This window comes from Bos taurus, chromosome 4, assembly GCF_002263795.3.
Source record: "Bos taurus isolate L1 Dominette 01449 registration number 42190680 breed Hereford chromosome 4, ARS-UCD2.0, whole genome shotgun sequence".
Classification (NCBI taxonomy): Eukaryota; Metazoa; Chordata; class Mammalia; order Artiodactyla; family Bovidae; genus Bos; species Bos taurus.
The window spans coordinates 5453415-5473549 of NC_037331.1; the positions used below are offsets into that span (position 1 = coordinate 5453415).

At 42.8% G+C, this 20135-nt stretch overlaps 1 protein-coding gene across 6 annotated transcripts; it reads left to right on the forward strand.

Annotated features, from left to right (window-relative positions):
* The first annotated feature begins 987 nt into the window (after positions 1-987).
* On the forward strand, positions 988-5616 carry FIGNL1 (fidgetin like 1). Of its 6 annotated transcripts, none has more exons than NM_001206714.1 (4): positions 1055-1093; positions 2115-2190; positions 2825-2919; positions 3395-5588. In NM_001206714.1, exon 4 carries the CDS (start codon positions 3405-3407, stop codon positions 5436-5438), a length of 2034 nt encoding a protein of 677 aa, NP_001193643.1. In that variant the 5' UTR covers positions 1055-1093; positions 2115-2190; positions 2825-2919; positions 3395-3404; the 3' UTR covers positions 5439-5588. The 6 variants fall into 6 exon arrangements, with proteins under 6 accessions (XP_005205154.1, NP_001193643.1, XP_005205151.1 ...); XM_005205094.4 differs by lacking the exon at positions 1055-1093 and adding an exon at positions 1100-1210 and having other exon boundaries at positions 3395-5616; XM_005205095.5 differs by lacking the exon at positions 1055-1093 and adding an exon at positions 1324-1715 and having other exon boundaries at positions 3395-5616.
* Positions 5617-20135: the final 14519 nt, after the last annotated feature.

Below are 20135 nucleotides of genomic sequence, written 5' to 3' on the forward strand. Positions count from 1 at the left end.
AGATGGGGAAACAGTGGAAACAGTGTCAGACTTTATTTTGGGGGGCTCCAAAATCACTGCAGATGGTGACTGCAGCCATGAAATTAAAAGACGCTTACTCCTTGGAAGAAGAGTTATGACCAACCTATATAGTATATTGAAAAGCAGAGACATTACTTTGCCAACAGAGGTCCATCTAGTCAAGGCTATGGTTTTTCCAGTGGTCATGTATGGATGTGAGAGTTGGACTGTGAAGAAAGCTGAGCGCCGAAGAATTGATGCTTTTGAACTGTGGTGTTGGAGAATACTCTTGAGAGTCCCTTGGACTGCAAGGAGATCCAAGCAGTCCATTCTGAAGGAGATCAGCCCTGGGATTTCTTTGGAAGGAATGATGCTAAAGCTGAAATTCCAGTACTTTGGCCACTTTATGCGAAGAGTTGACTCATTGGAAAAGACCCTGATGCTGGGAGGGATTGGGGGCAGTAGGAAAAGGGGACGACAGAGGATGAGATAGCTGGATGGAATCACCGACTTGATGGATGTGAGTTTGAGTGAACTCCAGGTGATGGTGATGGACAGGGAGGCCTGGCGTGCTGCGGTTCATGGGGTCACAAAGAGTCGGACACGACTGAGCGACTGAACTGAACTGAACTGAATACCCAGAGGTGGCTGTGAGGGGTATTGCGTTCCTTGTTCTGCGCCAGGACAGTCCCTGGGAAGAAGGGCATGCTTCCCAGTCTTCCAGGAGCAAGTCCTCCAGGGCCAACGGAAGAAAAGGACGCGCTGCCTGAGTGACGGGGGGATCTGAGATGCGGATTCTAACTCCCAGATTGAGTCTAAAAATGTGTGTGAGGGAGTCCCGTTCCCAAAGGAAATAACCAGACCAACTTACCTAGGGAGCTAGTCAGAGCTTGGTAACGGAGACACGGGGGCGGGGCCGGGGCGGGACTGCGAGCTCAGACCCCGCCCCCGGAAGCCTACAGCGTTTCCCCGCCCGCGCTCTCAGTGTCTCACAGACTCACGCACGCCGGGATGCACGCACGCACGCAAGGCGGGGCTGAACCGGCAGCAGTGCGCAGGCGCACACAGTCCGCGCGCTTTTCGGAAGCCGCAGGTCGGCGGGGAGAGCTTTGGGAGGCTAAGGCTGGGGTGGGGCGTGGGGCCGGGAAGGCTGAAGGGCGAGTGGCTCCACGTGCGGGCAGGCCGACCCGGGAGTGTGGTCTCGCGGCTGGTAAGGCTCCGGCAGCAGCGGGTCCGGAGCCGGCCTCTGAGGAGGCGGTGTCCCGGGGGCCGGGCGGGCGGCGATCTGCGGAGGCTCCGCGGGGGGAGGCGGGGCCGGGCCTGGGGCCAGAAGGGTGGGCCTGCACCCGAGGTCAGGGCCAGCGGGCAATGGGCGGTCCCTCCCTGTGAGCGCCGCAGGGTCCGCCATCCGCAGCCCGGTCAGCGGGGTGACCACTGTCCCCGGGGACACTCCTCCGGGTTCAGGGGGAGGGTCCGTGTGGTGGGGAGCACCTACCGTCTGGATCAACACCGCATCCTACAACAGGCAGGGAAAACCCCAGCAGATGGGACTGCAGCTCACACATCACTGCCGAGTAACCGTTGTAGAGATCTAGGAAGCGGTGCCCCGGACCAGGCTGTGCTGCTGAGGGGCACTGGCCAAGCTGTCTTTGGTTTGTGTGTCCGTAGTCCTTGGGTGAATGATTGCGTTGAAAGGAAAAGGGAAGACTTGAGAGGTGAATGTTGAATAAATCGGAGAGGGTGGAAAGGAAAGAGCAGGGAACTGGGGGGACAGTGATTAGAACGCTGAGACTTTGGAAGAATCCCAGGGTTGCAGATGATAAGATGGGATGAAGCCGTGGGAGAGGAATAGGATGTTCATGGTAACAAGAAAGTTGGTTGTAAGTGACTTCCAAGTCACCTCTCTTGCAATTTCTCATTTCTCGTATTGTGGGATTAAAATAGGGTAAAATGGAATAGTGGAAAGAGGGATAAATTGTCACGAGATGTCAGTTCTAGTTTTGACTTTATAGCTGTAAGCAAATTAGGATCTCTCTGAGTGTTAAGTTTATTTTTTCCAAAAATATTACAGAGGTTTATGAACACCTACTTAAAATATGACTGGTTCTTTGTAGGGTTCATGGGAGAAAGCTGTATTAAGCATGGCTCTTGCACCAAAAGAACCTGCTGATTATTAAGCTATATTTACAGGTAATTTCGAAGGTAAAATTTAAAATACATAAAGTTCTTGGTTTTTACTTCACTGCAGTACCCTTAGGAAGCTTCAACATTTTCTTCACATTTTTCTTGTGGATTGTCAGGTGAATTCTACACATCCACCAACATTCATCTACAGTTCTGTAAAAATAATTTTAACTTAATGTAAGGAGGCTTGTAAGACTAACATGAGGGGAAAAAGATCTAAAATAAAGCACCTTACTACCCACTCGTTCTCATTTCATCACAACAGCTTCGCTTTATAAAGCATCTTGTGAAACTGGGAAATGGTGAGAGATTCTGGGGCATCCTGTTTTAAGTGCTCATCTACCTGTTCCAAATCCTTGGAAACATTTAGTATGTGATAATTGTTCATGTTTGTTATCTGTGACTTTTGGTGGCACTGTGAAGGGGCATTTTGTCCAGGGTAAAGTGGACATGAACTTCGTGAAACTGCTCATGTGTGAATTCTGGCACCATTGCTCAATGGCTGTGTGACCTCAACTTAAGTTTCTGAACTCTCAGCCTCAGTGTGCATTTGTGCAGTAAAGAGGCAAATAGTAATTTTCAGGTATTTTCGTATTCATTATTTGACTTGATTCTCACAATGATTTCTCTCATTTTACAGATAAAACTGATGGCCCAGCAATAGGAAGAAGCTACCATGACATTGTTCCTCTGATTGTCCTTAGAGACCAGACTTACACCTATCTGCTTGACTTGGTTTGTTTTGCTTTGCTTATCTCTGGTTCCATTGTTTTCCATGTTGCTGCCACTGTCTTTGATCTTTTGCATTTAGTGTTTGTGGTGGTTCTGGGGAGAGTGACCTATTAACTAACTAGGCCCATGGCCCTGACAGGACCCAAGACTTTGCAGAGGGCGGTCCTTTGAAGTGCCCTCAGAATGCCCAGCCACCTCTGGTCACTAACACCACCCTCTAAACCTTGTGAATGTTTTTCCTATTCACATGGAAAATTGTTATATAACTAAAACAGTTTAACCCATAACAGAGCAGTATTAACTCTTTAATGTTTTAAATAGATGTTTCCACTATAAATAGCCTTTCTTTATAAATTTATAAATAAAAAGTCCAGTGTGTTTTCCTTAAGATGGGCAAAGATTTTAAAAGTATGTTTAAAGTGTTATGTCTTTGTTTCCTTCTAAACTGAATTTTTTTCATCTTTGTTATTTATCATAGAGCCTCTAAAATGCAGGCCTCCAGCTCCAGGTCTGTACACCTGAGTGACTGGCAGAAGAATTACTTTGCACTTACATCTGGTACGTGTACACCTGGACAGAAGGCAGATGCCTACCGAGCGCAAATACTCCGCATTCAGTATGCATGGGCAAACTCTGATATCTCCCAGGTCTGTGCTACTACACTGTTCAGAAAATACGCAGAGAAATATTCTGCAGTTATTGATTCTGACAATGTTGAAACTGGCTTGAATAACTATGCAGAAAGCATTTTAACTCTTGCAAGATCTCAGCAAACTGACAGTGACAAATGGAAGTCTGGATTGTCAGTAAATAATGTGTTCAAACTGAGCAGTGTGCAGGAGATGATGCGTGCTGGCAAGAAATCCAAAGACTCTCTGTTGGCGCCTGCTGATGCATCACTAGTCATCCACAAAGAGGCCACTGTCTTTGACCTTCCTACATTTAGCGTTTGTGGTGGTTCTGGGGAGAGCAACCTGTTGACTAACTCAGCCCATAGTGCTGACAGGACTCAAGAGTTTCCAGAGGGTGGTCCTTCTTTGACGTGCCCTCAGAGTGCCCAGCCACCTCTGGTCAATAACACCACTAAGACGTGTCCTGTAGCCTCAGCACCTTTTGGTGAGTCAGGCCTTGCAAAGTTCCATGCCAAACCATTATTTGGGAATGTCAAAAAGGAAAATAACAGCTTTGTAAAAGGCAATATAGGTCTCAATGTGTTCTCATCTAATCAGTCTTGTTTTCCTTCTTTCTGTGACAATGCACGGGACAAAAAAGCTTTTTATGGTGCTGGCACCATTGATGCACTTTCCACCCCAATACTGAATAAGGCTTTTAGTAAAACAGAAGATAATGGCCAAAGAGGGGAGAGCAGCCTGCCTGCTTTTAAAACTGCAAAGGAACAGTTATGGGTAGATCAGCAGAAAAAGCACCACCAGCCCCAACGTGCATCAGGGTCTTCATATGGTGGAGTGAAAAAGTCTCTGGGGGCTGGTAGATCCCGAGGGATATTTGGAAAGTTTGTTCCTCCTGTACCTAAGCAAGATGGGGGAGATCCGGGTGGGGGGATGCAGTATAAGCCTCAGGGTGCAGGTACTGCAGACCCAGCACATCCCATGGACGAGCGTCTGAAAAACTTGGAGCCCAGAATGATTGAACTTATTATGAATGAGATTATGGATCAGGGACCTCCAGTAAATTGGGAAGATATCGCAGGCGTGGAATTTGCCAAGACCACAATAAAGGAGATAGTTGTGTGGCCCATGTTGCGGCCAGACATATTCACTGGCCTACGAGGACCCCCTAAAGGCATTCTGCTCTTCGGTCCTCCTGGCACTGGTAAGACTCTGATTGGCAAGTGCATTGCTAGTCAGGCTGGGGCAACATTCTTCAGTATCTCTGCTTCCTCCTTGACTTCCAAGTGGGTGGGTGAAGGGGAGAAAATGGTCCGTGCATTGTTTGCTGTAGCAAGATGTCAGCAACCAGCTGTGATATTTATTGATGAAATTGATTCCTTGTTATCTCAACGCGGAGATGGTGAGCACGAATCTTCTAGAAGGATAAAAACCGAATTTCTAGTTCAGTTAGATGGGGCAGCCACATCTTCTGAAGACCGTATTCTAGTGGTGGGAGCGACCAACCGGCCACAAGAAATTGACGAGGCTGCCCGGAGAAGGCTGGTGAAAAGGCTGTATATTCCCCTCCCAGAAGCTTCAGCCAGGAAACAGATAGTAGTTAATCTGATGTCCAAGGAGCAGTGCTGCCTCAGTGAGGAGGAGCTCGAGCTGGTGGTGCAGCATTCTGATGGGTTCTCTGGGGCAGACATGACTCAGCTGTGCCGGGAGGCATCTCTGGGTCCTATTCGCAGTTTGCAGGCTGTTGACATTGCCACCATAACACCTGATCAAGTTCGCCCAATAGCTTACAGTGACTTTGAAAATGCTTTCAGAACTGTGCGACCTAGTGTATCTCCTGAAGATTTAGAGCTTTATGAAAACTGGAACAGGACTTTTGGTTGTGGAAAATAAATGGGACACTTAGGATGGCATCTTTGTAGTCTTGTCTTTCCACTTTTTATTATAGCAAGGAAATTAATGAATTGTTTGTGAAATGTATATTCTGAATCTGTACCTTAAAATAGGATAACAATATGTTGACTTTTACAATTGATTGACTTAGACTATATTAATATAAGCTCAATTTTCATTCCAGTTGTTTCCTGATATTTAAGCCTATACATACAAGATAGGAATGCACTTTTTTGTTTTGTTGCTAAGAGGTCTTTTCACGATGTATACTGTGATGAATAGTAAGCTCAAACAGAAACTTAAAAAAAATGTGATTTCTGTATGAGAATGTATCTGACTTACATGCATGTTTTATTGAAGAAGGTTTCTTGTGAGGATCACATCATGCTTAGTGTTGGCTGCTACTGCTAAGTCGCTTCAGTTGTGTCCGACTCTGTGCAACCCCATAGATGGCGGCCCACCAGGCTCCCCTGTCCCTGGGATTCTCCAGGCAAGAACACTGGAGTGGGTTGCCATTTCCTTCTCCAATGCATGAAAGGGAAAAGTGAAAGTGAAGTCGCTCAGTCGTGTCCGACTCTTCACGACCCTATGGTCTGCAGCCTACCAGGCTCCTCCATCCATGGGATTTTCCAGGCAAGAGTACTGGAGTGGGGTGCCATTGCCTTCTCCATAGTGTTGCCTAGTGTAGTGGTTTACATTAGAAACTGTTGTTTACTGTTGTTTAATGATCTCAACCAAAGCTAGAGTAAAAGTGCTAGTTTTTACTTTGTTCTGCCATGTAACCTCTTATGGTTTCCTTCCTTTACCAAGACTAAGCGTGTTCAGAAATGGGTGTAATCTAATATCAGAGGCATCCACAAAACAGAAAGGGGAAGAATGTGTTTTTCCAGGGGGTAGGTGATGTTTACAATTAATATTTTATTTGACACTACTTTATAGCCTGTAGGGTCCATCTAATTGAAAAATGTTTTTAGGTTTTTCAAATAGACTGTTTCATATTATAAATAATATATGTTCTGTGTAGAAACATTACAAAATAGAGGTGAACAAAAGAAAATAAAAATCACTGTTACCTTACCATTTTGAAGAACACACTATTAACATTTGTATTGCTTCTTCCAGATGTTTTATATGGCAGTAGGGTTGTGCTCTGTGTTCCCGTTTGTAGTTCACTTTTTTCTTTAAAGTATATGAGTCCTCATCATCTTCCACATTGACATCTATGACATCTTCCTTATGTAAGTGCCTGGGATCCTGTGGTATGAGTGGCCTATAATTTATTCAGCCCTCTGTTGGAGGACATTTAAATCAGGTCATTAGGTTCACCTTTTGTTTATTGTAAACAAAGATATATTAAATGCCTTGGTGATCTTTTAAAAATTATATACATTTCTTGAGTAAAATTCTTGGATTAAGGATTTTTCAGGCTTCTAGCATGTGCTCTATTATAAATTGCCCTCTGAAACAGTGACACCCTGTGTAAAATTCCCACATGCACTGAATCAAAGTGCCTGTTTACCTGTACCAGCTGGACAGATTCAAGTTTTGTTAGCATTCTTTTGCATCTGTTCATTCAAAAAACTATCAGATGCCAGGCAGTGTTCTAGGTGGTGAAAATAGACCGGTGAACAACACAGTTTTCATGGAGATTACTTTCATGTTCTAATGTTTTGAGAACAATACAACTTTAGAAATGAAATTTGAAATTTTTAGTAGATGAATTTAGGCAATTTATATATTAATTTTTATTCTTGGTCTGCCTGCTGTTTTTGTGCTCTTTTAAAAGCTTTATTTCTCCAACTTTTAATTTTTGCCTTTGAGATATATCTTTTATTATAATTTGGGTATTAAATCTTTTGTCCTAATTTTTTGTTGTATCTTTTAAAAGCTTTAAGCATTTCACCATATTTCTTACTATCTATGTATGTCCCTTTCCATTCAACATAACAGCACTATAACATTGGATTTTTGTAGAAAATTTGAGCTAGGGAGTTACTTGGCAGTTGTTTCTACGTTATACTAGAAGCATTCTTTCTGTCAGCTTTTTGTGATTTGCAGTATGTTTCTTGAGGCATTTGGGTAGGAAGTTTCCTGAAACTTAGACTTGAAATTTCTTTGTATCTCTACATTATGAGTATTCTCTTGATTGAATATGGTATTGTTTGGTTGAATTCTTTGCTTCCAAGTGTTTTGTGTGTCACTATCCTTATCCATTATTTTTGAGAAGTAAACATTACCTGTATTTAATGTCATTGAAAGATACATTTCCTCTGTGGAAATACACACATTTTACCAACAGATGTAACTCATTTGTATATCAATGCTTAAAAATATTGGTAGGTACAGTATCTGCGTTTTTAGTATCAGGGATTTTTAAATGTTTTTCTTCTTCATCTGATTATGGTTCTTTAGTGTGTATTCTTTGGGAAATTCTATTCCAACTTACTGTCTTTGCCATCCTTTTGAAATTCTAATTCATTTTCTCACTTCCAAAATACTTATCCAGTCTACCTCCATGTCAACCAGTTGATAAGGTGGAGTACTTGTAAAGGGCATGGACTGGAACCAGAGGGACATGTTGTTAGACTCTGAGTCTGTCACTGACTGACTGGGACTATAGCCCCCATGACTCTTCAGTCTTGGTTGTGAAATGAGAGTAATCTGTACCTATCTTGTTGGAGAATGAGAATCCTGTGGTACAATATAGGTTTTACAAAGCCTGATTGCTCAATAATTGTGCATCCTCCTCTTTCTAGCTTGATTCTGCCTTCATTGCTTTGAAGGATCATTTTCTTTTCAACTGTTTCATGTGGTTGTTCATTCTAGCTTATTCTTAATTCTACCTTAATCCAGTGTGGTATTGCACAAAAACAGATATATGGATCAATGGAACAGAATAGAGCCCAGAAATAAACCCACACACCTATGGTCAATTAATCTGTGTCAAAGGAGACAAGAATATACAATGGACAAAAGAAAAGCCTCTTCAGCAAGTGGTGCTGGAAAGGTTGGACAGTGACACATAAATCAACGAAGTGAGAGCACACTGTCACAACATACACAGAAATAAAATGGCTTTAAGACAAATGTAAGACATGACACCATAAAACTAGAAGAGAACATAGGCAAAACATTCTCTGACAAATCTTGTCAGTGTTTTCTTAGTTCAGTCTCCCAAATAGAAATAAAAATAAATAGGACCCAAGCAAAGAAAAAGACAACCTATAAAATGGGAGAAAATATTTGCAAATGAGTCAATCAACAAGGAATTAAACTTCAAAATGTATAAGCAGCTTATACAGCTCAATTAAAAAAAAACCTACTTGGAAGGTCTAAATAGGCATTTCTCTAAAGACATAGAGAAGACTCTTGAGAGTCCCTTGGGCTGCAAGGAGATCCAACAAGTCCATTCTAAAGGAGATCAGTCCTGGGTGTTCTTCGGAAGGAATGATGCTAAAGCTGAAACTCCAGTACTTTGGCCACCTCATGCGAAGAGTTGACTCATTGGAAAAGACTGATGCTGGGAGGGATTGGGGGCAGGAGGAGAAGGGGATGAAAGAGGATGAGATGGCTGGATGGCATCACTGACTCAGTGGACGTGAGTTTGAGTGAACTCTGGGAGTTGGTGATGGACAGGGAGGCCTGGCGTGCTGCAATTCATGGGGTCACAAAGAATCGGACAAGACTAAGTGACTGAACTGAACTGAAAGACATATGGATGGCTGACAGGCACATGAAAAAATGCTCACCACCAGTAATTAGAGAAATGCAAATGAAAACTAAGGCATCACCTCACACTGATCAGAATGGCCATGATCAAAAAGTCTACCAATAGGGGGTGGTCCTCAGATGGCAGAGGAATAGGACGGGGAGATCACTTTCTCCCTGACAAATTCATCGAAAGATCATTTGAATGCTAAGCAAACACCACGAAACAACTTTTGAACGCTGTTGGAGAACACCAGGTACCCAGAAAGGCAGCCCATTGTCTTCGAAAGGAGGTAGGACAAAATATAAAAGATAAAAAGAGACAAAAGAGGGATGGAGGCCCGTCCCAGGGAGGGAATCGTAAAAGAGAAGTTTCCAAACACCAGGAAATCCTCTCACCGGTGGTTCTGTGGGGAGTTTTGGAATCTCAGAGGGCAACATAACTGGGAGGAAAAAATAAAACCCACAGATTACACACACAACTGCAACTCCCAGAGGAGAAGTAGCCCAGACAGATGCTCACATGCACCGCCATCAAGCAGGGGCTGAACAGGGAGGCTTGGGCTTCATTGCTTAGGGTAAGGACCAGGCCTGAATGCCCTGAGGACAATCTGAGGGAGCTAACAACCCAAACCGTGGGATAGCCAGAGAGAGAGAGTAAAAAAGAACTTTCCCATGAAAAGGTCTAACCTAAGGCACTGCTGGGCCGCTCACAGAATAAAGGATTGAGCGAGTACCAGAGGAGACCTAGCCAGCTACAGACCAGTCCTTCCCCCACTGGAGGCAGAGAGGCAGGTGAGCGATAGCCAGAGCTGGAAGGCGAGGGGGCAAACTCGGCCCCAGAGATGGCATCCTCTACCAAACGGTGAGCAGGCTCACAGTTGCTAACCAAGTCCTGGCGGTTGACATCCGCCAGGAGGGTTGCAGCCAGAGATCAGCTCCCCAGAGAAGATACACGGCACACTTGAGACAGTGCTCCCAGGAAACAGAGCAGGGAAAAGGGCGGGGTGGGGGGCGTTGATAAGATGCACTGCCCACCTGGGGAGTGTGTGCTTGCTAAGCACCTGGTCACCTGAGCTTCTCAGACCTGGAAACGGCACAAAACACAAGCCCAACCAAGTCTGTGCATTTGTGGGATACCCGAGAATCTGAACCTGAGTGGCTTAGACCTGGGATGTGCACACAACCCAGGGCCCAGTCTAGACAGTTCCCCTGCAGAGCAACCTAGAGTTTGCCGTGAGCAGGGGCAAACCCAGTGTGGCCCAGACACTGTGAGCACTCCCCACACATGCCAGTGATATTTGTTTGCAATGTTCCTCCCTCCCCACAGCACAATTGAACAAGTGAGCCTCAATAAGTGACTGCCCTTGTGTCAGGGCAGAAATTAGACACTGAAAATACTTGCAAACAGAGGAAGCCAAAATAAGCAGAGAAGAGGGGACTGTTTTGGAAGTGACAGGTGCAACAAATAAAACCCTGTAGTTAGCATTGACTACATTGGAAGAGGCCTACAGACCTTGAGAAGAGGTATAAGCTGGAAAAAGGAACTGTCTGAAACTGAACAGACCCCACACTGCCCTCAACAGCTCCAGAGGAATTCCTAGATATATTTTACTATTCAGTTCAGTCGCTCAGTCGTGTCTGACTGTGACCCCATGAATCGAAGCATGCCAGGCCTCTCTGTCCATCACCAACTCCAGGAGTTCACTCAAACTCATGTCCATCGAGTCGGTGATGCCCTCCAGCCATCTCATCCTCTGTCGTCCCCTTCTCCTCCTGCCCCCAATCCCTCCCAGCATCAGGGTCTTTTCCAATGAGTCAACTCTTTGCATGAGGTGGCCAAAGTATTGGAGTTTCAGCTTTAGCATCAGTCCTTCCAAAGAACACCCAGGACTGATCTCCTTTAGGATGGACTATTTGGATCTCCTTGCAGTCCAAGGGACTCTCAAGAGTCTTCTCCAACACCACAGTTCAAAAGCATCAATTCTTTGGCGCTCAGATTTCTTTCAGAGAAGGCAATGGCACCCCACTCCAGTACTCTTGCCTGGAAAATCCCATGGACTGAGGAGCCTGGTGGGCTGCAGTCCATGGGGTCACTAAGAGTCGGACAGGACTGAGCGACTTCATTTTCACTTTTCACTTTCATGCATTGGAGAAGGAAATGGCAACCCACTCCAGTGTTCTTGCCTGGAGAATCTCAGGGATGGGGGAGCCTGGTGGGCTGCCGTCTATGGGGTCGCACAGAGTTGGACACGCCTGAGGCGACTTAGCAGCAGCAGCTATGTCGCTTCAGTCATGTCCGACTGCTGCTGCTAGGTCGCCTCAGTCGTGTCTGACTCTTAGTGACCCCATGGACTGCAACCCACCAGGCTCCTCCGTCCATGGGATTTTCCAGGCAAGAGTACTGGAGTGGGGTGCCATTAAGCTTTCTTTATAGTCCAACTCTCACATCCATACCTGACCACTGGAAAAACTATAGCCTTGACTAGATGGACCTTTGTTGGCAAAGTAATGTCTCTGCTTTTGAGTATGCTATCTAAGTTGGTCATAACTTTCCTTCCAAGGAGTAAGTGTCTTTTAATTTTATGGCTGCAATCACTGTCTGCAGTGATTTTGGAGCCCAAAAAAATAAAGCCTGACACTTTTACTATTATCATTTTTTATTAAAAAAATTTTTTATTTTTAAGTTCTTTTACTCCTTTGATTTTCATTTTTAAAACCTACTATTACATGCTGTAAAAAAAAAAAGACCCTATTATCAAAGCAAATTTAATATATATATTTTTCATAATTTTTGCGATTTTTTTAAGTAATGTATTTTTGAGAGTCTAACCTCAACTCTAGATTTTTAATCTTTGCTTTTTGGTAATTGTTATCAATTTTATACCTTTAAGAATCCATTCTTCAGAACCCATTTTTACTTAGGAGTGTGGTTACTGGCTTGATTGCTTTCTCCCCTTTTGACTCTCCTTTTTCTCCCCCAGGTCACCTCTATCTCCTCCCTCCCCCTTCTCTTCTCTACTTAACTGTGTGATCTCTTTGGGTGTTCCAGGCTGTGGAGAACACCTAGGGAACTGATCACAGGCTAGATTGGTCTCTCTTGTTTTGACTCCACCTCCTCTCCTCCTGGTCGCCTCTATCTCCTTCCTCCCTCTACTCTTCTCTATGTAACTTCATGAACCTCTCTGGGTGTTCCAGACTGTGGAGAGCAAATAGGGAATTGATTACTGGCTAAATTGCTCTCTCCCCTTTTGATTCCCCCTCTTCTCCTCCTGGTCACTTCTATCTCCCTCCTCCCTCTTCTCTTCTCTATGTAATTCTGTGAACCTCTCTGGGTGTCCCTCACTATGCAGAATCTTTTCACCATGGGCCTAGATGTTTTATCATTGGTGCTGTATGGATGGAGAAGTCCTGAGGCTCCTGTAAGAATAAGACTGAATGCCAGAGGCAGGAGGTTCTCCAAAACGTGAGAACACCAGAAAACTCCTGACTCCAGGGAACATTAATCAACAAGAGCTCATGCAAAAGCCTCCATACCTACACTAAAACCAAGCTCCACCCTAGAGCCAACAAGTTTCAGAGCAAGACATACTACGCTAATTCTCCAGCAATGCAGGAACACAACTCTGAGCATTAAAATGCAGGCTGCCCAAAATCACACCAAACCCATAGACACTTCAAAACTTACTATTGGACACTTCATTGCACTCCAGAAAGAAGAGATCCAGCTTCACCCTCCAGAACACCGATGCAAGCTTCCCTAACCAGGAAACCTTGACAAGACACTCGTCCAACTACACCCACAGGGAGGAACCTCCACAATAAAGAGCCACAAACTCCCAGCATACAGAAAGGCCACCCCAAACACAGCAATCTAAACAAGATGAAAAGGAAGAGAAATATTCAGCAGGTATCGGAACATGATAAAAGCGAACAAACAAAAGAGGAGGAAATAGGGAGTCTACCTGAAAAAGAATTCAGAATAATGATAGTAAAGATGATCCAAAATCTTGAAAACAAAATGGAGTTACAGGTAAATAGTCTGGAGACAAGGATTGAGAAGATGCAAGAAAAGTTTAACAAGGACCTAGAAGAAATAAAAAAGAGTCAATCAATAATGAATAATGCAATAACTGAGATCAAAAGCACTCTGGGGGAGCCAAGAGTAGAATAACTGAGGCAGAAGATAGGATAAGTGAGGTGGAAGATAGAATGGTAGAATTAAATGAAGCAGAGAAGGAAAAAGAAAAAAGAATTAAAATAAATAAGGACAAACTCAGGGACCTCTGGGACAATGTTAAATGCCCCAACATTCAAATCATAGGAGTCCCAGAAGAAGAAGACAAAAAGAAAGGCTTTGAGAAAATACTTGAGGAGACAATAGTTGAAAACTTCCCTAAAATAAGGAAGGAAATAGCCACCCAAGTCCAAGAAACCCAAAGAGTCCCAAACAGGTTAAATCCAAGGTGAAACACCCCAAGACACATATTAATCTAATTAATGAAGATCAAACACAACAAATATTAAAAGCAGCAAGGGAAAAACAACAAATAACACACAAAGGGATGCCCATAAGGATAACAGCTGAACTTTCGGTAGAAACTCTTCAGGCCAGAAGGAAATGGCAGGACCTACTTAAAGTGATGAAAGAGAAAAACCTACAATCCAGATTACTGTACCCAGGAAGGATCTCATTCAAATATGAAGGAGAAATCCAAAGCTTTACAGACAAGCAAAAGCTGATAGAATTCAGCACCACCAAACCAGCTCTTTAACAAATGCTAAAGGATCTTCTCTAGACAGGAAACACAGAAAACTGTATAAACTCGAACCCAAAACAACAAAGTAAATGGCAGTGGGATCATACTTATCAATAATTACCTTAAATGTAAATGGGTTGAATGCCCCAACCAAAAGACAAAGACTGGCTGAACGGATACAAAAACAAGACCCCTATATATGCTGTCTACAAAAGACCCACCTCAAAACAGGGGACACATACAGATGGAAAGTGAAGGGCTGGAAAAAGATCTTTCACACAAATGGAGACCAAAAGAAAGCAGGAGTAGCAATACTCATATCAGATAAAATATACTTTGAAATAAAGGCGGTGAAAAGAGACAACGAAGGACACTACAAAGTGATCAAAAGACCAATCCAAGAAGAACATATAACAATTATAAATATATATGCACCCAACATAGGAGCACTGCAATATGTAAGGCAAATGCTAACAAGTATGAAAGGGAAAATTAACAGTAACACAAAATAGTGGGAGACCTAATACCCCACTCACACCTATGTATAGATCAACTAAACAGAAAATTAGCAAGGAAACACAAACTTTAAATGATACAATGGACTGCGTGCCTGCCAAGTCGCTTCAGTCGTGTCCGACTCTGTGCGACCCCATGGACTGCAGCCTACCAGGCTCCTCCATCCATGGGATTTTCCAGGCAACAGTACTGGAGTGGGGTGCCATTGCACAATGGACTACTTATACATAATTGCTATCGATAGGACATTTCACCCCAAAACAATGATTTTCACCTTTTTCTCAAGTGCACACGGAACCTTCTCCAGGATAGATCACATCCTGGGCCATAAATCTAGCCTTGGTAAATTAAAAAACATTGAAATCATCTCAAGCATCTTTTCTGATCACAATACAGTAAGATTAGATGTCAACTACAAGAAAAGTTGTAGTTTTGGACTTGGAAGGAACTTGGAAGGAACTTCAAAACTTGGAAGGGAAGTTATGACCAACCTAGATAGCATATTCAAAAGCAGAGACATTACTTTGTCAACAAAGGTCCGTCTAGTCAAGGCTATGGTTTTTCCTGTGGTCATGTATGAATGTGAGAGTTGGACTGTGAAGAAGGCTGAGCACCGAAGAATTGATGCTTTTGAACTGTGGTGTTGGAGAAGACTCTTGAGAGTTCCTTGGACTGCAAGGAGATCCAACCAGTCCATTCTGAAGGAGACCAGCCCTGGGATTTCTTTGGAAGGAATGATGCTAAAGCTGAAACTGCAGTACTCTGGCCACCTCATGTAAAGAGTTGACTCATTGGAAAAGACTCTGATGCTGGGAGGGATTGGGGGCAGGAGGAGAAGGGGACGGCAGAGGATGAGATGGCTGCATGGCTTCACTGACTCGATGGACGTGAGTCTGAGTGAACTCTGGGAGTTGGTGATGTACATGGAGGCCTGGTGTGCTGCAATTCATGGGGTCGCACAGAGTTGGACACGACTGAGTGACTGAACTGAATTGAACTGACAAGAAAAAAACTATTAAAAATACAAACACATGGAGGCTGAACAACAAACTTCTGAATAACCAACATATCACAGAAGAAATGAAAAAAGAAATCAAAATATGCATGGAAACAAATGAAAATGAAAACAGAACAACCCAAAACCTATGGGATTCAGTAAAAGCAGTGCTAAGGGGAAGGTTCATAGCAATACAAGCCTACCTCAAGACACAGGAGAAAAATCAAATAAATAACCTAACTCTATACAAAAAGCAACTAGAAAAAGAAGAACCCCAGGGTTAGTAGAAGGAAAGAAATCATAAAAATCAGGGAAGAAATAAATGCAAAAGAAACAAAGGAGACCATAGCAAAAATCAACAAAGCTAAAAGCTGGTTCTTTGAGAAGATAAATAAAATAGACAAACCATTAGCCAGACTCATCAAGAAACAAAAGGAAGAAGAATCAAATTAACAAAATTAGATATGAAAATGGAGAAGTCACAACAGAAAACACAGAAATACAAAGAATCATAAGATACTACTATCAGCAACTATATACCAATAAAATGAACAACTTGGAAGAAATGGACAGATTCTTAGAAAAGTATAACTTTCCAAAACTGAACCAGGAAGAAATAGAAATCTTAACAGATCCATCACAAGCACAGAAATCCAAACTATAATCAGAAATCTTCCAACAACAACAAAAAAAGACCAGGACCAGATGGCTTCACAGGTGAATTCTACCAAAAATTTAGACAAGAGCTAACACCTATCTTACTCAAACTCTTCCAGAAAATTGCAGAGGAAGGTAAACTTCTTAACTCATTCTATGAGGTCACCATCACCCTGATACCAAAACCAGACAAAGATGCCACAAATAAAGAAAACTACAAGCCAATATCACTGATGAATATAGATGCAAAAGTCCTCAACAAAATTCTAGCAAACAGAATCCAACAACATATTAAAAAGATCATATATCATGGCCAAGTGGGCTTTATCCCAGGGATGCAAGGATTCTTCAATATTTGCAAATCAACCAATGTGATACACTGCATTAACAATTTGAATGATAAATATCATATGATTATCTCAATACATGCAGAGAAAGCCTTCGACCAAATTCAACATCCATTTATGATTAAAAACCCTCCGGAAAGAAGGTATAGAAGAAACATACCTCAAAATAATAAAAGCCATCTATGATAAACCCACAGCAAACATTATCCTCAAAGGTGAAAAATTGAAAGCACTTGCCTTAAAGTCAGTAACAAGACAAGGATGCCCACTCTCACCACTACTATTCAACATAGTTTTGGAAGTTTTAGCCCAGCAATCAGAGAAAAAAAAGAAATAAAAGGAATCCAGATGGAAAATAAGAAGTAAAACTCTCACTCTTTGCAGATGACATGATCCTCTACATAGTAAACCCTAAAGACTCCGCCAGAAAATGACTAGAGGTAATCAATGAATATAGTACAGTTACAGGATATAAAATTAACGCTGAGAAATCCCTTGCATTCCTATACACTAACAATGAGAAAACAGAGAAATTAAGAAAACAATTCCATTCACCATTGCAACAAAAAGAATAAAATATTTAGGAATAAATCTACTTAAAGAAACAAAAGACCTATATATAGAAAACTATAAAAGACCGATGAAAGAAATCAGATCAGATCAGATCAGTTGCTCAGTCGTGTCCGACTCTTTGCGACCCCATGAATCGCAGCACGCCAGGCCTCCCTGTCCATCACCAACTCCCGGAGTTCACTCAGACTCACGTCCATCGAGTCAGTGATGCCACCCAGCCATCTCATCCTCTGTCGTCCCCTTCTCCTCCTGCCCCCAATCCCTCCCAGCATCAGTGTCTTTGCCAATGAGTCAACTCTTCGCATGAGGTGGCCAAAGTACTGGACTTTCAGCTTCAGCATCATTCCTTCCAAAGAAATCCCAGGGCTGATCTCCTTCAGAATGGACTGCTTGGATCTCCTTGCAGTCCAAGGGACTCTCAAGAGTCTTCTCCAACACCACAGTTCAAAAGAATCAATTCTTCGGTGCTCAGCCTTCTTCACAGTCCAACTCTCACATCCATACATGACCACAGGAAAAACCATAGCCTTGACTAGATGGACCTTTGTTGGCAAAGTAATGTCTCTGCTTTTTAATATGCTATCTAGGTTGGTCATAACTTTCCTTCCAAGGAGTAAGCATCTTTTAATTTCATGGCTGCAGTCACCATCTGCAGTGATTTTGGAGCCCAGAAAAATAAAGTCTGACACTGTTTCCACTGTTTCCCCATCTATTTCCCATGAAGGGGTGGGATCGGATGCCATGATCTTTGTTTTCTGAATGTTGAGCTTTAAGCCAACTTTTTCATTCTCCACTTTCACTTTCCTCAAGAGGCTTTTTAGTTCCTCTTCACTTTCTGCCATAAAGGTGGTGTCATCTGCATATCTGAAGTTATTGATATTTCTCCCAGCAATCTTGACTCCAGCTTGTGTTTCTTCCAGTCCAGCGTTTCTCATGATGTACTCTGCATATAAGTTAAATAAGCAGGGTGATAATACACAGCCTTGACGAACTCCTTTTCCTATTTGGAACCAGTCTGTTGTTCCATGTCCAGTTCTAACTGTTGCTTCCTGACCTGCATACAAGTTTCTCAAGAGGCAGATCAGGTGGTCTGGTATTCCCATCTCTTTCAGAATTTTCCACAGTTTATTATGATCCACTCAGTCAAAGGCTTTGGCATAGTCAATAAAGCAGAAATAGATGTTTTTCTGGAACTCTCTTGCTTTTTCAATGATCCAGCAGATGTTGGCAATTTGATCTCTGGTTCCTCTGCCTATTCTAAAACCAGCTTGAACATCAAGAAGTTCACGGTTCACATATTGCTGAAACCTGGCCTGGAGAATTTTGAGCATTACTTTACTAGCGTGTGAGATGAGTGCAATTGTACGGTAGTTTGAGCATTCTTTGATAATGCCTTTCTTTGGGATTGGAATGAAAACTGACATTTTCCAGTCCTGTGGCCACTGCTGAGTTTTCCAAATTTGCTGGCATACTGAGTGTGGCACTTTCACAGCATCATCTTTCAGGATTTGGAATAGCTCAACTGGAATTCCATCACCTCCACTAGCTTTGTTCGTAGTGATGCTTTCTAAGGCCCATTTGACTTCACATTCCAGGATGTCTGGCTCTAGGTGAGTGATCACACCATCGTGATTATCTGGGTCGTGAAGATCTTTTTTGTACAGTTCTTCTGTGTATTCTTGCCATCTCTTCTTAATATCTTCTGCTTCTGTTAGGTCCATACCATTTCTGTCCTTTATTGAGCTCATCTTTGCATGAAATGTTCCTTTGGTATCTCAGATTTTCTTGAAGAGATCCCTAGTCTTTCCCATTCTGTTGTTTTCCTCTATTTCTTTGCATTGATCGCTGAAGAAGGCTGTCTTATCTCTTCTTGCTATTCTTTGGAACTCTGCATTCAGGTGTTTATATCTTTCCTTTTCTCCTGTGCTTTTCACTTCTCTTCTTTTCACAGCTATTTTCAAGGCCTCCCCAGACAGCCATTTTGCTTTTTTGCATTTCTTTTCTATGGGAATGGTCTTGATCCCTGTCTCCTGTACAATGTCACGAACCTCATTCCATAGTTCATCAGGCACTCTATCTATCAGATCTAGGCCCTTAAATCTATTTCTCACTTCCACTGTATAATCATAAGGGATTTCATTTAGGTCATACCTGAATGGTCTAGTGGTTTTCCCTACTTTCTTCAATTTACATCTGAATTTGGCAATAAGGAGTTCATGGTCTGAGCCACAGTCAGCTCCTGGTCTTGTTTTTGCTGACTGTATAGAGCTTCTCCATCTTTGGTTGCAAAGAATATAATCAATCTGATTTCGGTGTTGACCATCTGGTGATGTCCATGTATAGAGTCTTCTCTTGTGTTGTTGGAAGAGGGTGTTTGTTATGACCAGTGCGTTTTCTCGGCAAAACTCTATTAGTCTTTGCCCTGCTTCATTCCCTATTCCAAGGCCAAATTTGCCTGTTACTCCAGGTGTTTCTTGACTTCCTACTTTTGCATTCCAGTCCCCTATAATGAAAAGGACGTCTTTTTTGGGTGTTAGTTCTAAAAGGTCTTGTAGGTCTTCATAGAACCGTTCAACTTCAGCTTCTTCAGCATTACTTGTTGGGGCATAGACTTGGATTACTGTGATATTGAATGGTTTGCCTTGGAAACAAACAGAGATCATTCTGTCGTTTTTGAGATTGCATCCAAGTACTGCATTTCAGACTCTTTTGTTGACCTTGATGGCCACTCCATTTCTTCTGAGGGATTCTTGCCCGCAATAGTAGATATAATGGTCATCTGAGTTAAATTCACCCATTCGAGTCCATTTTAGTTCACTGATTCCTAGAATGTCGACATTCACTCTTGCCATCTCTTGTTTGACCACTTCCAATTTGCCTTGATTCATGGACTTGACATTCCAGGTTCCTATGCAATATTGCTCTTTACAGTATCGGACCTTGCTTCTATCACCAGTCACATCCACAGCTGGGTATTGTTTTTGCTTTGGCTCCAACCCTTCATTCTTTCTGGAGTTATTTCTCCACTGATCTCCAGTAGCATATTGGGATCAGGACCTACTGACCTGGGGAGTTTCTCTTTCAGTATCCTATCATTTTGCCTTTTTATACTGTTCATGGGGTTCTCAAGGCAAGAATA

What these genes read in the sequence shown, in the direction of transcription:
- FIGNL1 (XM_005205097.5), top strand. Translation starts at nt 3,405, where the DNA reads ATGCAGGCCTCCAGCTCCAGGTCTGTACACCTGAGTGACTGGCAGAAG.